Source organism: Pholcus phalangioides, unplaced genomic scaffold (genome assembly GCF_987345545.1).
Source record: "Pholcus phalangioides strain wild (caught in Gottingen) unplaced genomic scaffold, Ppha-v1.0 ptg000011l_1, whole genome shotgun sequence".
NCBI classification, from domain to species: Eukaryota; Metazoa; Arthropoda; class Arachnida; order Araneae; family Pholcidae; genus Pholcus; species Pholcus phalangioides.
The window spans coordinates 15,937,964-15,953,524 of record NW_028301604.1 but is presented as its reverse complement, the minus strand read 5'-3'; the positions used below and the strand labels follow the sequence as shown (position 1 = coordinate 15,953,524).

At 34.9% G+C, this 15,561-nt stretch overlaps 1 protein-coding gene across 1 annotated transcript in view; it reads left to right on the top strand.

The window, feature by feature from the left end:
• Positions 1 to 59: 59 nt before the first annotated feature.
• The window catches only part of LOC149080122 (pfs47 receptor-like), a 41,800-nt gene continuing 26,298 nt past the window's right edge, over positions 60 to 15,561 (top strand). The window contains exons 1-3 of the mRNA XM_089238610.1: positions 60 to 98; positions 10,627 to 10,838; positions 14,865 to 15,222. Coding sequence (XP_089094736.1) covers positions 80 to 98; positions 10,627 to 10,838; positions 14,865 to 15,222 — 589 coding nt within the window. The 5' untranslated portion in view covers positions 60 to 79. The remainder of the gene's footprint in view (positions 99 to 10,626; positions 10,839 to 14,864; positions 15,223 to 15,561) is intronic.

The following is a 15,561-nucleotide window of genomic DNA, read 5'->3' as shown; positions in this document are numbered from 1 at the left end:
ATCATTACGACTTTTTGAAGAAAAAGAAAAAATCCCGGTAATCTGGCCTTTTCACATTCTGAACTTTTATAGGAGAAGTATGGCAGCATACGGTATAGGTAAGTTATATTTCCAGTTTCGATAATTATGAGCGTAAAAATCAATAAATAAATTTAATTATTTGTTGTTTCACTAAATTTTTTATCCAACTTCATTATGCTCGGTTGATCTATCACATTCTTAAATCTTGAAGAAAATCTTTGAGAAATAAAATAACAATGTTGACGAAAAAAAATAATTGTTTTCTCGTTTGGGATTTTAACCCGAAACTACATATAACAAAGACGGCTTTTTGACAATCCTAACGATCAAAGTCACAAAATCGTCGTGAAATTAAAACGCATAAATTTTGGGCATGAAACGTAAGGAAACTTGTGTAAAACTTGCCCATCGAGAAGAATTCATAATTTTTTTCTTACTTCTTTCTCATAATACATACATATGTAAAAAAATCTATCTCCATTAAATTATTTTGTTTCTTTGGTTTCCTGACAACTCAATTCAAGCCTTCGATCAAAGACCATGAAAAAGAGTATAACTTTTCTATGTTTTTTCAAGCACAAGATTCACGATTTTCGTAACCGCGTAACTTCAGTATTATTCTCTGATACAGTTGTCCTTACGCAATGGTAATTAATCTGCTTATCTAAAGCAGTGTTTCTTAATCGGGGGTACGGCAAAGCATTTTTGGGGGAGCGAGATGGAAAAAAAATGATAACATGTTGATTAATTATTCAGAAAAATTGAGATGATGGGGGAAAATTGAATTTTTCAATTTTTTAAAAAAATATGAATCATACCACAAAAGTTTCTTTTTCGGTTAGCGATAGTATTTTTTTTTCATTCCCATTGAGGAAAAATACCATTAATACCCAAAATATTGTGCAGTTTGTTTTACAGTCGTAGCTCATGTTATTAGCACACGGCTGAAACTAAAGAAGGGGCAAAGGGGGCAACAGCCCCGGCCGGTAAGTTTTAGGAAAGAACAAAAGTACTGTTATAAAATAATCGAATTTTGGAATGGTAGAGGCAGCAAAATCATGTTTGCTTCCCCATCCAACAAAAATTCTAGTTACGGCCCTATATTAGGATTTGATTCTGTCGTGAGTAGGCCTTGGGAAAAACGTTAACGAATTTAATCAATTAACAAACAACATAATATTGTTTTTCGGCAGGAATTAATAAGTGAAAAATTGAATCTTTTTCTCTCAAATTTCGAAAATCTTAGAAAATAATATATATTTTTATTTTTTTCTATTTTTAAATTAATTAAAAAAAAAAGAAGAGCCGAAAATATATATCAACCATAGCCAAAAAAAGATTTTAAGAATATGTAAAAAGAATATATAAAAATTATTAATGACAAATTAATATAATTAATTACAAAAACACATTTAAAATTACAATTAAACACATTATAAAACACATCCAAGGAGTGGGGGTTGGAAAAAATGTTAAGAGCCACTGCTCTAAATCAATGTTTTCCAATGTGGGCGATATCGCCCATTTGAGGGAGTGGGGTGCAGCAGACCAGGGGTTCGGTAGAAGCTGCAGATATAGCATAGAATCTTATGGGTTGGATCAGCAATGGGGCGATGAGGCAACCAAGTTTGGAAGATTCTGCTCTAAATCAGATAAATAAAATAGCCTTCTCTATTCTTTATTCCAAACTTTATCATTTCTATTTTTGTTTTTAATTGGATAAAAATATATATATCTGTGTCTAATTTAAATAACTGATGTCAAATAATTAGAATAGCGCAAATAATTATTTTAATAATTATTATTTCACGGATTTGACTGTAGCACTTGATCTGACTCTAAAAGGCACCAGAACTTCTATTCTGATATGGAAAAAAGTGCCTGTTTTTCATACGTATTCAATAATTTGAAATGATGCGATTGTTTTTGAAGCTTAACATTCAGAAAAATGATATCAGAAATAAATTTTTGAAAGGGAATACTGCTCAGAAACATTTTTTGAAATAACAGTCATAAATCAAGACACTTTAAATTGGAACTAAAGTTTATACTGTACAAGTTTTTTTTTTTTAAATAAAGTTTGGACAATTACAGTAAAACGGTATGCTCGTATTAGTTATTTTAACTTTTGCGATGTTTTGAAATATTAGAATATTTCATTCAAAATGGGAACTTGTGGAGTGAACATTTAGTCAACTTGTAGAGTTACATGGAATTTGTAAAAGAAACTTTGGATTTATAAGAGCTTCTTTAGTTTTTAAAATCCTTACTACGGCAGTGGGTAATATATATATTTTTAAAATTACGTTTTTTTTAAATTAATGTTAGAATATTATATTTTAAATTAATGTTTAATGTGCCTAAAACCAATGCTGTGGGGTGTTTTAATTCCAGTTTTACTTTCTATATTTACCTTAATATGAATGTAATCATAATTGTGATACATATTTTTTTAATTATTATTATTTATTTATTTATTTAAATAAATTTTTAATCGAAAACTATTTGTTTTCAAAAGTTGTCAACTTCAGACATTCACATTTCTCATGACGTATAAAGGATTAAAAAACACGTGGAATATTCTCCATCATTGAGTTTCGGAATTAAGATAAGGTATTTGAATAACAAAAATCTGTACACAGAAGCAGTTATTTAATTTCTATTAGTGAATATTTGAATATGCATACGTGTGCGCTTTCAGTCTTTATGATCGCGAGATTGTGAGAATTATAGAGCGATACTCAGAGTAGTATTAGTTTGAGGAAAATACTAATCTTGGAGTAGGCCCCTAAGCCGGGATCTTTAGCAGGCCAATGGGAGAAACTTTTCACAGGGTCCCTCTATAGTTAATTTATAGAGTGAAAAACAAAAAAATAATGAGAATCGTCCCGGGCCCCAGGGCTGGAACCCTGTTAGCCCCCTTCTTGTGAGAGGCCATGAGAGTTACATACGTTCGTTTAGTTACAGTAATGCACTCTTGATATTCCTGAGTATCGAGCTGAAAGAGGTGTGCCGATGCTTTTTCTGGAAACTCTGAAATTTTCTAGTGGAGACCAGTAGATACCCCAAAAATTATTTCTACCGTCAAAGAAAAATACAAATTCCACACATAACTGATTTCACCTCTCCTTCCGACCACCATTTTTATTTTCGTTATAGCTATTGTGGAGGCCGTGTGCAGAATAATTTTAAGGCGTTGACAAAGACTCTTAAAAGATTGATTCTCCAGCACGATCAATAAAAAATAATCAATCACATTTAAGGTTACAAACTACCAAATAACGCCAGAAATTTCATTTAATGGATAGCGTTTCTCTACAAGCCATTGAAAATGAAATTAGGGAAGGTGTAAAAATTTACTTTAAATAAGAGTTATGATATCAAGCAACACGAAAGTAGTTTTGTGTTTTCTACAGAAGCGCAATAAAAAATAGCGCTGAAGAAGTATTTGTAGAATTAATAAGGACAGTGATAAAACTGCTTTTTTACTTGTGCTTATCGTGCCCGTGAATAAAATGAAATGACGGACGTGTCTTATCGTTTTGTGCTCATTCAGCTTGTGATTTACGCTGGTACAGCGCTGGTGTTGCTCTGAATTTGCACCTGCCCAAATTGTATCCACGCTGTTAAATCAAAAGGAAATATACAGAGTGTTCCACAAAGAACTCTCTGATTAAAAAAAATAGCTCGGAAACGGTGATCGACAGAAGATAATAGGCTACAAGTGATATGTTTAGTTTGAAAGCAGTAAAAATCTAATAAAGAAGTTTCAAAATTAGTTACAAATGTTGCCGACAGGGGACTGTACGTTGTAGTCGTAGTGCAGAGTCCGAGAAATAGGTTTTAACTGCCCTTTGCAAGCAGTCGTTGCAATCCCATCGATTGAAAATGTGCATCTTGATGACTGATAGCTCTGTCCTTCAGAGATCCGTCTGCGACTACAGCGTACAGCGTTATTTGACGGAAGCATTTCTAAGAAATTTTGAAACTTGTGCATCGGATTTTTACGGCTTTCAAAATAAACATATCACTTGTTTTATTCTTCTATCGATCGCAGTTTCCGAGTTATTTATTTTTTAAATCAGGGAGTCTTTTGTGGGACAACCTGTAAATAAAACACAACATTCTTTTAACAAAATTCAGCGTAGACCCAGTGCTGGCTTAACGCATGGGTCCACTCGGGCACGGCCCAGGGGGGGGGGGGGAAAGTAAGGAAATGCGATCTAATTGGAATTTTCAAAAGAAAGCATGTAAATTTTTCAGGTAGGGGGCCGTTCAAGTATTACGTCAGCATCGATGAGGGGAGGGGGTTTCCGATTTTCTGACTTTTGATGACAAGGGGGAAAGGGGGGGGGAGTGTTGGATAATGCTTACGTCATCAACCACCCTTTATAAAAATATGAAATATTTTTAATGGCATCTTACTCAGTGTGCCAAAAACGAGAAAAACCTTTCGATAGTTTGCGGGCACTCTTGAAGTAACATCCCTCCCTATTGATAAGTGCCCTACAGAGCCACTTTAGTGATCTCCAAATGTTTCGCGGATCGAAGTGATCTGGAAATGCGTCCGGGCTGCTTAAGTGCTCTGAAACTGTGCCACGCATCACTCAAGTGATCGATTCGTAATTATATGCCACGGATCACTTAAATAATCTGAGAATGTGCCGCGGGTAGCTTGAGTGATGTAGAACCGCACTGGGGGGCCACTTAAGTGCTCTAAAAACTACGTCATATGTCACTCACGGGATCTCTAAATGGGTCACGGATCGCTTAAGTGTTCTGGAACTATATCCCGGGTCATTTAAGTGATCTGAAAATGTGCCGCGGGCCGCTTAAATGTTCTAGAATTGTACCACGAGGCACTTAAGCGATCTGTAAATGTGCCGCTTAGTTCATTTTTACAAAATTAGGTTTGAGGAGGGCAGGCAGCATCAGATAACCCCCAGGGGATTTTTTCTGAAATTTTAATTAAAAAAATAAATTTTTGATCGTCGGGGGGGGGGCACGAGCCCCTGTATTCCCCCCCCCCCCCGTGTACGTCTCTGATCCCACCAATATGCGTTAGGATTCAGAGGGGCAGAACTGATGACGAAATTTTGCTGATAAGAGGGGGAGGGGGTCGAAAATGGCTAAAAATTTGTTTACGTAATACTTGAACGGCCCCTAGGGCCTTAGGAGGCGAATAAACAAATCCTACTCTGCTAGTAACATTATAGAAATTTTGCGTATCGTGATTGGTCGAAGTTATTGATGAACCATTACGTCACACTAGTGATTAAGTAGGTAACCAGCACGCTAGTGAGGCTTGGCGAAATTCAAATTTGTTTGAGTGAGCAAGACTCAAGACTAATGCCGTTAACATAATAATTATCAAAAACTGAGTGTAATTTCCAAAAATAACAAAATTATAATAATTGCAATGTAAAACTTTGACCACAATTCACAAATGTCCACAAAATAAAAATAAGTGTTGTCTTTTTAAGTTTGCGAAAAGGAACAAATGAGAATATATGAGCAGTGGCGGATCATGATTTTGGGAGGCCCCAGGCGCAACCTGATCTGGAGGCCCCCCTATCAGGGGCGGATTAAAGGTAGGGGCTGTCACCCCCCCCCCCCCCCGAGAGCAGAAAAATTAAATGGGAAAAAAATGTTTTCTACGTTTTTGACTGAATAACAAACCAAGAAAATAAATTTGCTTAAAAAAGGGGGAAAATTCAGAATTTCTTCCAAAAAAAATCGTCCTGAAAAATTGAACACATGGTCACAACCACCGCCCCCACCCACAAATTTGCGTTTATCCACCACAGCACCCTTTTGGCCCTAATAAGAACGAGATGGTTCACTAAAATGAACAATACTATGAAAATCATAACTTTTTTTTTATTTTTGCATCACCAAAACCATAAACACAAAAATAAGATAAGGAAATATAATGATATTCTCTGGTACTAGATGAAAAATAATCACACTCCCATTAAAAAAAAAAAAATCACAGTAAAATTCTGCATCATATTTTTAGTAATCTAAAATGTCCGTCCTGGTGCCTTCAGCCACACGGCAAAAATGGAGATCCGTCATAGTTTTAGTAATTTAATATTCTAAATGATATTTATGTCATTCAGCATTCATTTCAAACCCAACTTTTTTTTTGTCATATGGTCGTATGGTTCCAGTCATAGATTGCAAATGAATATGTTGTTTGAACCAGCTTATAGTATTTCATTCAAACAAGTGGGAGACAAAATCACAATAAGAGTTCTACTACATTCATTTTAATTAGTACGAGTGTCTCTTCCTGTCGATGTCGCCGCTTGCCGATAGCCATCTTGCCATCCATTATACTGTATACAAAAGCTTACACCAAAGCTGTCGTATTATCGGCGCCCATAAAAGCATTTAATACTGTGGAATAATGAGACATCTGTTTATGCCTTCACTCCAATTTTCATTTCGGACAGACATTAGGACCTGCTGTTCTCACCCCTCCTCCTGCTTGTGCCCTTAGGGAAATACTGTTTGAAAATGACCCTCCCTGAATGATCGCTTTGAAATGTCTCTTCTTTCTTTGTCGGGGAAGAACTGGCCCTTGAGAGCTGCGTCTTGTAAATTCAAGGTTTCTAGAATATAAATTGTAAGTTGTAAATTGTTCTTTTCTTTAAGTTCCCGTTTTTCTTCCATAACTCTTACTTGTAATACGTACAGTATATATAAAAAAAAAAAAAAATTGCGGTTAAAAAAAAAAGGGAGAGCAGATACTGTACTTAGTTCAAGAGATTTGTTGATGCGCATGTAAATTCATATGTAGGATGAAGCACACAACTATTTGGAGGCCCCCCGCTCTGCCGAGGCCCCAGGCGCGCGCCTCATGCGCCTGTGCGGTAATCCGCCACTGTATATGAGTTTAACATGAGTATACATGGGAATAAATGCGATTACAGTTCAAATAAATACGGGTTACCGTATTTCACCAGAGTACTGAGATGGTAAATATATAACGCAGGTTGTTTTTTTTTTTTAAAGTTCAAAGCTAGTTCATTGTCCAGGTGACATCTAACGTATCCATAGGTCTGGGATGCATTGTGGGAACTCAATGGCTCATTCATATTCTATATATTTTTACCTCTGTTATAGCATACCCTGCTTAAAAATACACTGTGGATATAATAAACCAAAAGAATGGTCTTAACCAAGAAAATAATCCGGATACAGTCGAATCCCGTTTTATATATAAGGAACACTTTCCTAATCCCCCAAATAAGTTTACATAGGACCAACGCTAGGTAACCTAGAATTCCTTTAAAACGAAATTTCGTTTTAACGGAGTGATTCCTCCGGTCTCTTGGTGTTCGTCATAACGGGATTCGACTGTATGACATACTGCAAAAAAACCCTAGAAAAATTGTCAAAAAACAGACACTTTTGTACATTTATTTGGGTGATGTTTTGACTGTTTTCTCACAAAAAGACCTAATTTTTTTTTCAATAATTTAACACATTGCCAGAATACATTTCTGACAGAAATGTAACAGAATACATTGCCAGTTATAGTTCTGATCAACAAATGGCAATAAATAACTTTTTAACTTTAACGCCATCTTTCGAGGAAAAATGTAACTCTTTTAGCAATAAAATTTTTGACAATTAATATAATCCTGTCTTTCTGTGTAAAACTACCTCGTCTATGCTTTTCGAATTATTGAATTTTCACTTGTTTTTATTACTTTGTGATCTTTTTATTGGTGACGATGATGAAAGAACAATTGTTGCAAATCAACTCGGTCACTTGAAAAGCTATGTTAATGCAATGACGTGTATATAAAATTCAAGGTTAAGCGAGTTCGATACCCGGTTCGTTCTTGTCAGAAAACTTTCCTGACACAGGGGTACAACAAAAACGGCGACTTGACCGCAGCAAAGAATTGCTACCGCAGGGAATCCCCCATCGAGGGGTTAGCGCACCAACCTCTCGATGAGTATAAAAAACAAGCCTGCAGTTCGGAATCGGCAATAAATAATAGGTCCCGGTCTAATTAGCCCTCGTGTGCAGAAAATGACCGTGGTGCGACAAAAATGATCAAATTAAAATTCATAAACATCACTGGGGTTTTTTTCCTGAATTTTTAAATTGTACACTGCTGTCAACTTCAAAGGGGAAAAACCGTTAGCATAAAACTCAAAAAAATCATTAACATTTGCAAAAATGTCTGCAAGTTATTCTATATATCTCGTTTTCTAGCACATTTCCCAAACTTTTCAAGAATGAATATCAATCAAAAACTCTATTCATACTAATGTATATTATATTTCAATTGCTGCATAAGCTTATTTTGCCCACGACTATAACAATATAATGCATATATGCTATTGCTATGTAAGCTAATTTCAACTCCTCGCTTATAACATACACGTCGGTTGTTACATACACTTCTCGAATCACCTAGGGCAGGGGTCGGCAACCTGCGTCTCGCGAGCCACATGCGGCTCTTTGGATGTGAAGCTGCGGCTCTTTAATTCCATACGCATATATTATTTATTTTATCCAAAAAAAAACATTTAAAAATCGTTCTGAATCGATTAACGAGGATTAGGCACCGATTCTATCTCTCAGCCACTTGTACTCGCTTTTCACCGCACCCCTTCCCCGTGACACGCGTCGTCACTGTCGTCAGTCCATCGGAAGCTCTCGGATGACGCCGTCGTCGGATGTTTCTATGTAGGTTTTAATTCGCTTTCGACGCAAGACAATTTGGCGTCTTCACCAGTGCTTTGGCTGTGACGTATAGTTTGTTGTTTCAAGTAAAAGAGTTAGAAGCGAATTATCTTCTCAAAGTTATGTATGTACATATATATATATATATAATAATAATAAAAAAACCGAAGTAAAGGTAGGTAACATAATAAGTATTATATTTTTAAAATACATATTATACATATTTTTTGATAAAATGTTTTTTGATAAATTATATTTCATTATGCCCAGCTTCTCGTATGTGGCTCTAAAAATTTTGTGGCTCTTTAAAAACTTTGAAATTTTGTAAATTGTAATTTTTGACTCTTCCGACTCAAAAGGTTGCCGACCCCTGACCTGGGTGCTATGTTATAACCGAACCCGACTGTATTTACATCTAAACACAATGTCAGAGTGGAAAGAAGTGATGCTTGTGGTTCCCCCTTTTAAGCACGCTTATAAGCACTGAACAAAATGACGACTTTCCACTGCAAAAAGTGCAAATTGCCAAGACTTCGTGAAAAAGTTGAAAAAATGAAATTTTAGCATTTATTCGTCAAAATTGGCAAATTTCGCATTTATAACGGTCACTTGGTAGATACGAAATTTACGTATCCCTAATTATATTATTATTTTCATAACTAATTTTTGTAGCGTCAACTAAAAACCGCTTAGCCAGTTATTTGGCGAAATTCGATTTCGCCAAAAGCTCCGCCCCTCGTGACGTCTTGGTACCCATCTTTCTTGCTCGTATAACCAATCACCTGCGTGCTAACGCTTCCTGTGTTACTAAGAGTATGGATTGTAACTACGCGGCCTGGAGCTTCGATACTCTTAAGACGGTGCCACGTAGACCTGTGCTGCCACCTTTTGACGAAGTGTAAAAAAATTAAATTTTCTAACTTTCGACTCTGATGTCTGAGTAATACAATCAAAATTTCATTGAATTTACCAATTCTGAAATTAAAAAATAATCTCTGGAATTCACAAATTGCCACAATGTGTACAGACAATAAGGTTATGACTATGAGTGGAAGTGATGTTGTGCGACACTTTGATAAAATTACGTATTCGCTTCGAACATGAACAAACAAATTGTACAAGAGTAACCCGTAAATGGACACTGTCTCTAGTTGGAATATTAGGAATTGCGAAAAAGATGAGTTTAATATTGGTTTGATTTGATGACACTGTACACTAATGTTTCATTTGACTGAATGATCCTAATATTTGTAGATAGGTGGGTGACACTAACACGAAGCAGTCAAGTCGGATTCCCACTCAGTCGTGATGCATAATTCATTACAATTCATAACATAACAGATGATAAGAGTTGCTGGTAGTCGGACACGTTTGATATTACCATTGCAAGATCTGACTCGAAAAAAGACACGTCAGCAGAAATTATGTAGCTGTCTCAGGCAATGTACTGTAGCCACGAATGAGTGTTGAATCATCATAATCACAAAAAAGCTAAAGAACAAATATACGGGGGTTGTTTGAATCGTGCTGAGCTGACTTTTTCTAACGAATCACTATTCTAATAACCAAACATAACATGGAGGCCTTCGCTAATCCATTCATCAACTGAAAAAATAAGTAGTTCTTGATGCAGTATGGAGAGAAAAACTGATTGTAATAAATATTGCTGGGGAAAATTTCATCTTTTCTGTTTATGGCTGCAGTTATGCCATTCGTATAGTGCAACCGTTTTTTTAGTCAAACATTCAAACAGTAAAATATTCCGTTAGAATCATAGGGAATATTTGCCGGCGAAAGTAAAGAGAGTTCGCGCATGTACATGTTCACACTCGAAAATATTCACAGTTGCGCATAAATTGAAGTATACTGCATTGATTTTCTCTCTTAATTTTTAGGTGTTCCTTCATATCCAGATTTCCAATGGGTATCTGGTGCTGGTGGAGGAGTTCCATCGAATGCTATATTGAGTGGCTATGACAACGGACAGCCAATATACGTTGGAAGGGCTTTTTATTCTGGTGCCCTTATTCCCGGTAAAGTTCATCCATCTCATGGATGTTGTTACGTGCCATGGGGTGGCACGGAACACTCCGTAGGAAATTACGAGGTAGGTTTCTTTTCTGTTTTTATTGAAACTGTATACATACACCCAGATAGTCCTACAGAAAAACAGAGAACAAAGTTTTCTTCGCCAAACTATCACTCTGGACATAACTTTCAGTCACAAAGTTTTTTTTTGACGAAACGGGGGTGTGATATATATATATATATATATATATCACTAACGAAGTCATTATCAATACAGAGGATCGCAATGAAGGTGTGATAAAAAGTCACTTTAAAAGAATGTTGCATTGAAGATTAATTACTCGATTACTATATTACAGTCGAACTTGGTTGATTCGAAGTCAAAAGAGTCACTGAAAAAAGTTCGAATAATTCAATTAATATATTCTGGATCAGTAAAATGACTACGAATTACAACTTAATCATCAAAATTCACATAGGATAATAATTATCAATAATAAAATTGTATCATCAGTTTTACAAAACTGTTTCCCAAATTTTAACAATTTATAATTGATCTTAGCTGCTACATTATTCCATTGTTATGGAATCAGCATCACTGCAGAATTTCTTGACTATGTTCAAAGCCTCATTTACGGAAACAGTTCATGATCATCCGTTACGAAACTGTTTCCTAAATTTCGCTTATCATTTTCTAATGCTATCAAGGAAATATACTTTCATTAACGTATTACGATCAGAGCTTTGCGATACTTTCCATACGCTTAATGACGACAAAAAGATTTAGATTTTGAATGGTACACATTGATCTATAGATTGAAAAAAAAACACGATCAGCATTAAGCGATACACATTCTCGATGCACTCCTGCTTAACAATGTTAAAATAGATTTGAATTACAAAAAAAAGAGTAGAGAGAATCGAAAGAGCAAACAGAATTTTCAAACTTTTTATTTGTCTTTAAAGATTTGTTGTTTAACAACTTGATCGAGAAATGACATCTTGTAGAAATTTTTCAAATTAACTTTGCTTATACAAAAATCATGATTTTTCTCCTCAAACTTGGAATTATCCAAAAAATTCGAATTAAACAAATTAACAAAAAAAAGGAAAAGAATTTTCATTATTAGATTATATAGAAAACTCAAGGCGAGTTCGTAAAAGTTCAAATTATTCGAAATTCGAATTAACCAAGTTTTACTGTAATTAGTAAGTATATTCCAAGTTCATGATTATCTTTGCAAATTATCCAACATTGAACTTATATTCTATTTTAATCCATAAAACAGGAATTCGTAAGAAAATGGAAGTCATAAAAAACAAAACTGTTTCCGACAGAAAGAAACAAAAAAAAATCTATAAATTTTGTAGTAGCGATTTTACTGAAGCGAAACTTCAGCTTCCTACAGTCGAGTCACTGTGATGAACGATTCTGTTTACAAACACAGAAGTTCCAGTGACAGCGATTTTATTTTCTGAATCAACGTTCTGTGAATTCAAGTAATCTTTTTTTCCCAACGTTTCAGTTCTCGCCATCACTGTCCTTCCTGTATTTTCTACTTCTTTCACGGATGATGGTGTAGCTACACCGAATTATTCCATGTCACGAAGTCGACGCTTGTTTCGAAATAAAATATGAACGCAAGAAATATTCCCCCCGTTTTTTCGGTTTTCATTTCCGAATTCTAGAATTTTGATACGTTCTCTTTCTCCAACCGACTCTAATACGTTTATACAGGATGATTCGAAATTCTTGTACAAACTTCAATTGGTGATAGAACACGCATAAACAAGCGTCTTTCGCCATGGACTTAGTTGTCGAATACGAAGCGTTGAAGTACAAGCATTATAATAAGACACATTAATTTTGTTGATGGGTCGTCGTGGGTTTCAATGGGAGTCGAGTACATAATGCACGAGAGATGGCTTCACAAAAAGAAGTCGATTTTAAGTAATTCCACATTTTTCTCGGTGAAAACGGGCCTGCCTCATCATGCTGGAACCACGTATGCCCTCGGACGGTTAAAGGCAGATATTGCAGCGAATCCATCTCGAAAAATAATGGTATTGGCAGTATTCCTCAACTGTCAGGCACTGGGCAGTGGACGGCAGTAACATCAATCATACCGTAAGAAAATCGTTCATACGATAACAAATATTGTATTATAGACTAAGGTGTCTGCAATAATTAGTTAGCAGTTTCAATTAGCTAATTAATGTGATGATAGTTAATAATTTTAAAAATAGTGTGCAATTGATACTGCAATTAATTTTTACCGATTATTTATGGCTTTAATTTTAATTTACCTCAAAGATGTTGAGAACCACTGGTATATATAGTACAGTACTTTGTTTTGTTGAAGTGCTGTTATAGACTCTGGAAAAGCACCCGCTACCGCCTTTGCGATTAAGATTCGACTATAGAATTCAGACGAAAAAACCAAAAAAAAATTTTTTTTTTAATGTGTCCTATATTACCTTGTAAAATTTATACTAAGAGATTTGAATCACCCAATAAAAATATTACGTCATAAAATTTTCAATGCAAATTCTGTATCTATGATGAAAATTTATTTAAAAAAAACTCGTAATTAAGAAAAAACAGAGACGAATGCGTTTGCATTTATTGAATTTATTGTGGAAACAATGGATGCTTTCCAATTTTTATAGTAATTTTTATTGATTAAATTTGCATGACACACAGGTATACCCATGGAATGAGCAAGTACTACATTGTATTCGATTATTGTGTATCACGAATTATTTTCATGACTGGAATTCTTCGAATCGACATGCATTCTTTTATATGAATATAAAAAAAGTTCATTTTTTCCAGTTGCATTTAACACCTGTTATTAACACTGGCAGGTGTTTCTGTTCGGACTGTTTAACGGGTGAATCATTCATTTTCATGTAGATGCAGAAGAAAATCTTTCCCATTAATTCAATTGTTACATGATAAAAACAAATTTAATTGCTATACTCTAGCCTTAAATTTAGATTTTTTTTTTCGATTTGAAACTGAAAAAAAAGGAACTCGGCAGGATAAAATCTAAATTTAGCAATCTCATACCTCAACTAACATCGTGCATACGTTTTATAAATGGTTGAGCTTATCTTACTGAGACGGTAACTGTAGAATGGCGGTTTATTAGGCAGTTGTTGAGTGATAAAATAAAGCAAATACACTTCTTTCCAACGTTCAAGAGCCAGATGGTATAGCTTTAATAAAAGATATGGATGGTATCAACCTCTCCGAGATATTTGAGTGTCTTTGTTACTGGCTTTTATAGTTAGTTTCTAGTGAAACTAAAAAAATTATTTTTGTACTTTTTTAAACGTACGAACGTTTAACAGTTTTTCAAAAGATGAACTGAAAAAGTTTCGATTATAATTTTTGAATTAATAAATAATAGTTCATTTATTCCCGTAGCAATTCATTGGTTAAAAAAAAGGGCGTTTCATGGAAGAACAATGAAACGCGAAGCGTATGATAGCGAAATGATAACACGAGGAAAATTCGCAATATTACTCACATTTCGAAGGTGATAAAACAGGTGGAATGATCACAGAAAAACCTTGATTATTATCTCAGAAATATTCGTGTTATCGATACATGTGTATCTTGTTACTTTGGAATTGATGTAAGATAACTGTGTTGTGACCACAGTTTACCGAAAGATGGAAAATTAGATTTAAAAAAATATCTTTACTCGGAAAAAAAGAAAACTTAAGTTTTTCTGTAAGAAATAGAAAAATAGCTCAAAAGATTTTTTGTGGCTGTTGACGTGAAACATTTACAATATAACGTCATCCAATGCAGGTCCGTAGCCAGAAATTTCTTTCGGAGGGACCAAAGTGGCTGAACAACAGATTTGACCATGTTATCCCATAAAAAAAATCAGCCATTTTCTAAAATTTCGGGAGCGGGGAGAGCAGACCCTCTAGTTCCCCCTCTTGTTTATGGCCACGATCCAATGATTCATAATTCCAGTTGTTCTCTATTGGGATTCCACGGATTCTCTTGGTTTGTGATCACATGAAATTATTTATTTTAAAAATAAATGCATTTACTGAAATGTGTGCGTATACTTTGATTTTTTAGGTCTTGTGTTCAGTCAGAGGAACTCCGCCAACTTGGCAAACATGTTATGGTGATAATATACCTCCTTCAGCAATGCAAGGTGGAGCAACAGAAGACGGAGAGCCCCTGTACGTTGGTCGTCATACACATCAAGGATGCATGGTACCAGGAAAAGTACAAAGAAGCCATTCCTGTCTTTACATTGCATACGCTGGAAAAGAGCATATGTATAGAGATTACGAAGTCCTGATTTCAAGGCCATATATGCCTCCTCCCAATCAGCCAGGGTTTCCACAATATCCCGGATATTACCCGCAGCCGCCATCATATCCAAGTTATCCAGGCTATCCAGGCAACCCAGGCACTTGCCCGCCGTGGTGACCATAAAAACGATGTATTAACGAGCATTCTGTGATCCATTTAATGTGAAGTGCATTGAAAACATTCGGAAAGATAATAATTTCTACATTTTATATCAAATATATCTAATCAATAAATATTAATACGATATTTTTAAAATTAATAAGATATTTTTGAAATTAATAAGATATTTTTGAAATTAATAAAGTTTTGTTAGTTTTCTACGAAAAAGGTTTTCACTTTCTTTCATTAAGGATTTCAATGAAATTCTTTTCAATGTTTTCAAATCGATACATTTTAAAGATTAATAAAACATTAAAACTCAGGAAAAATAGATCTTGAGTATTTTTTGATTTGT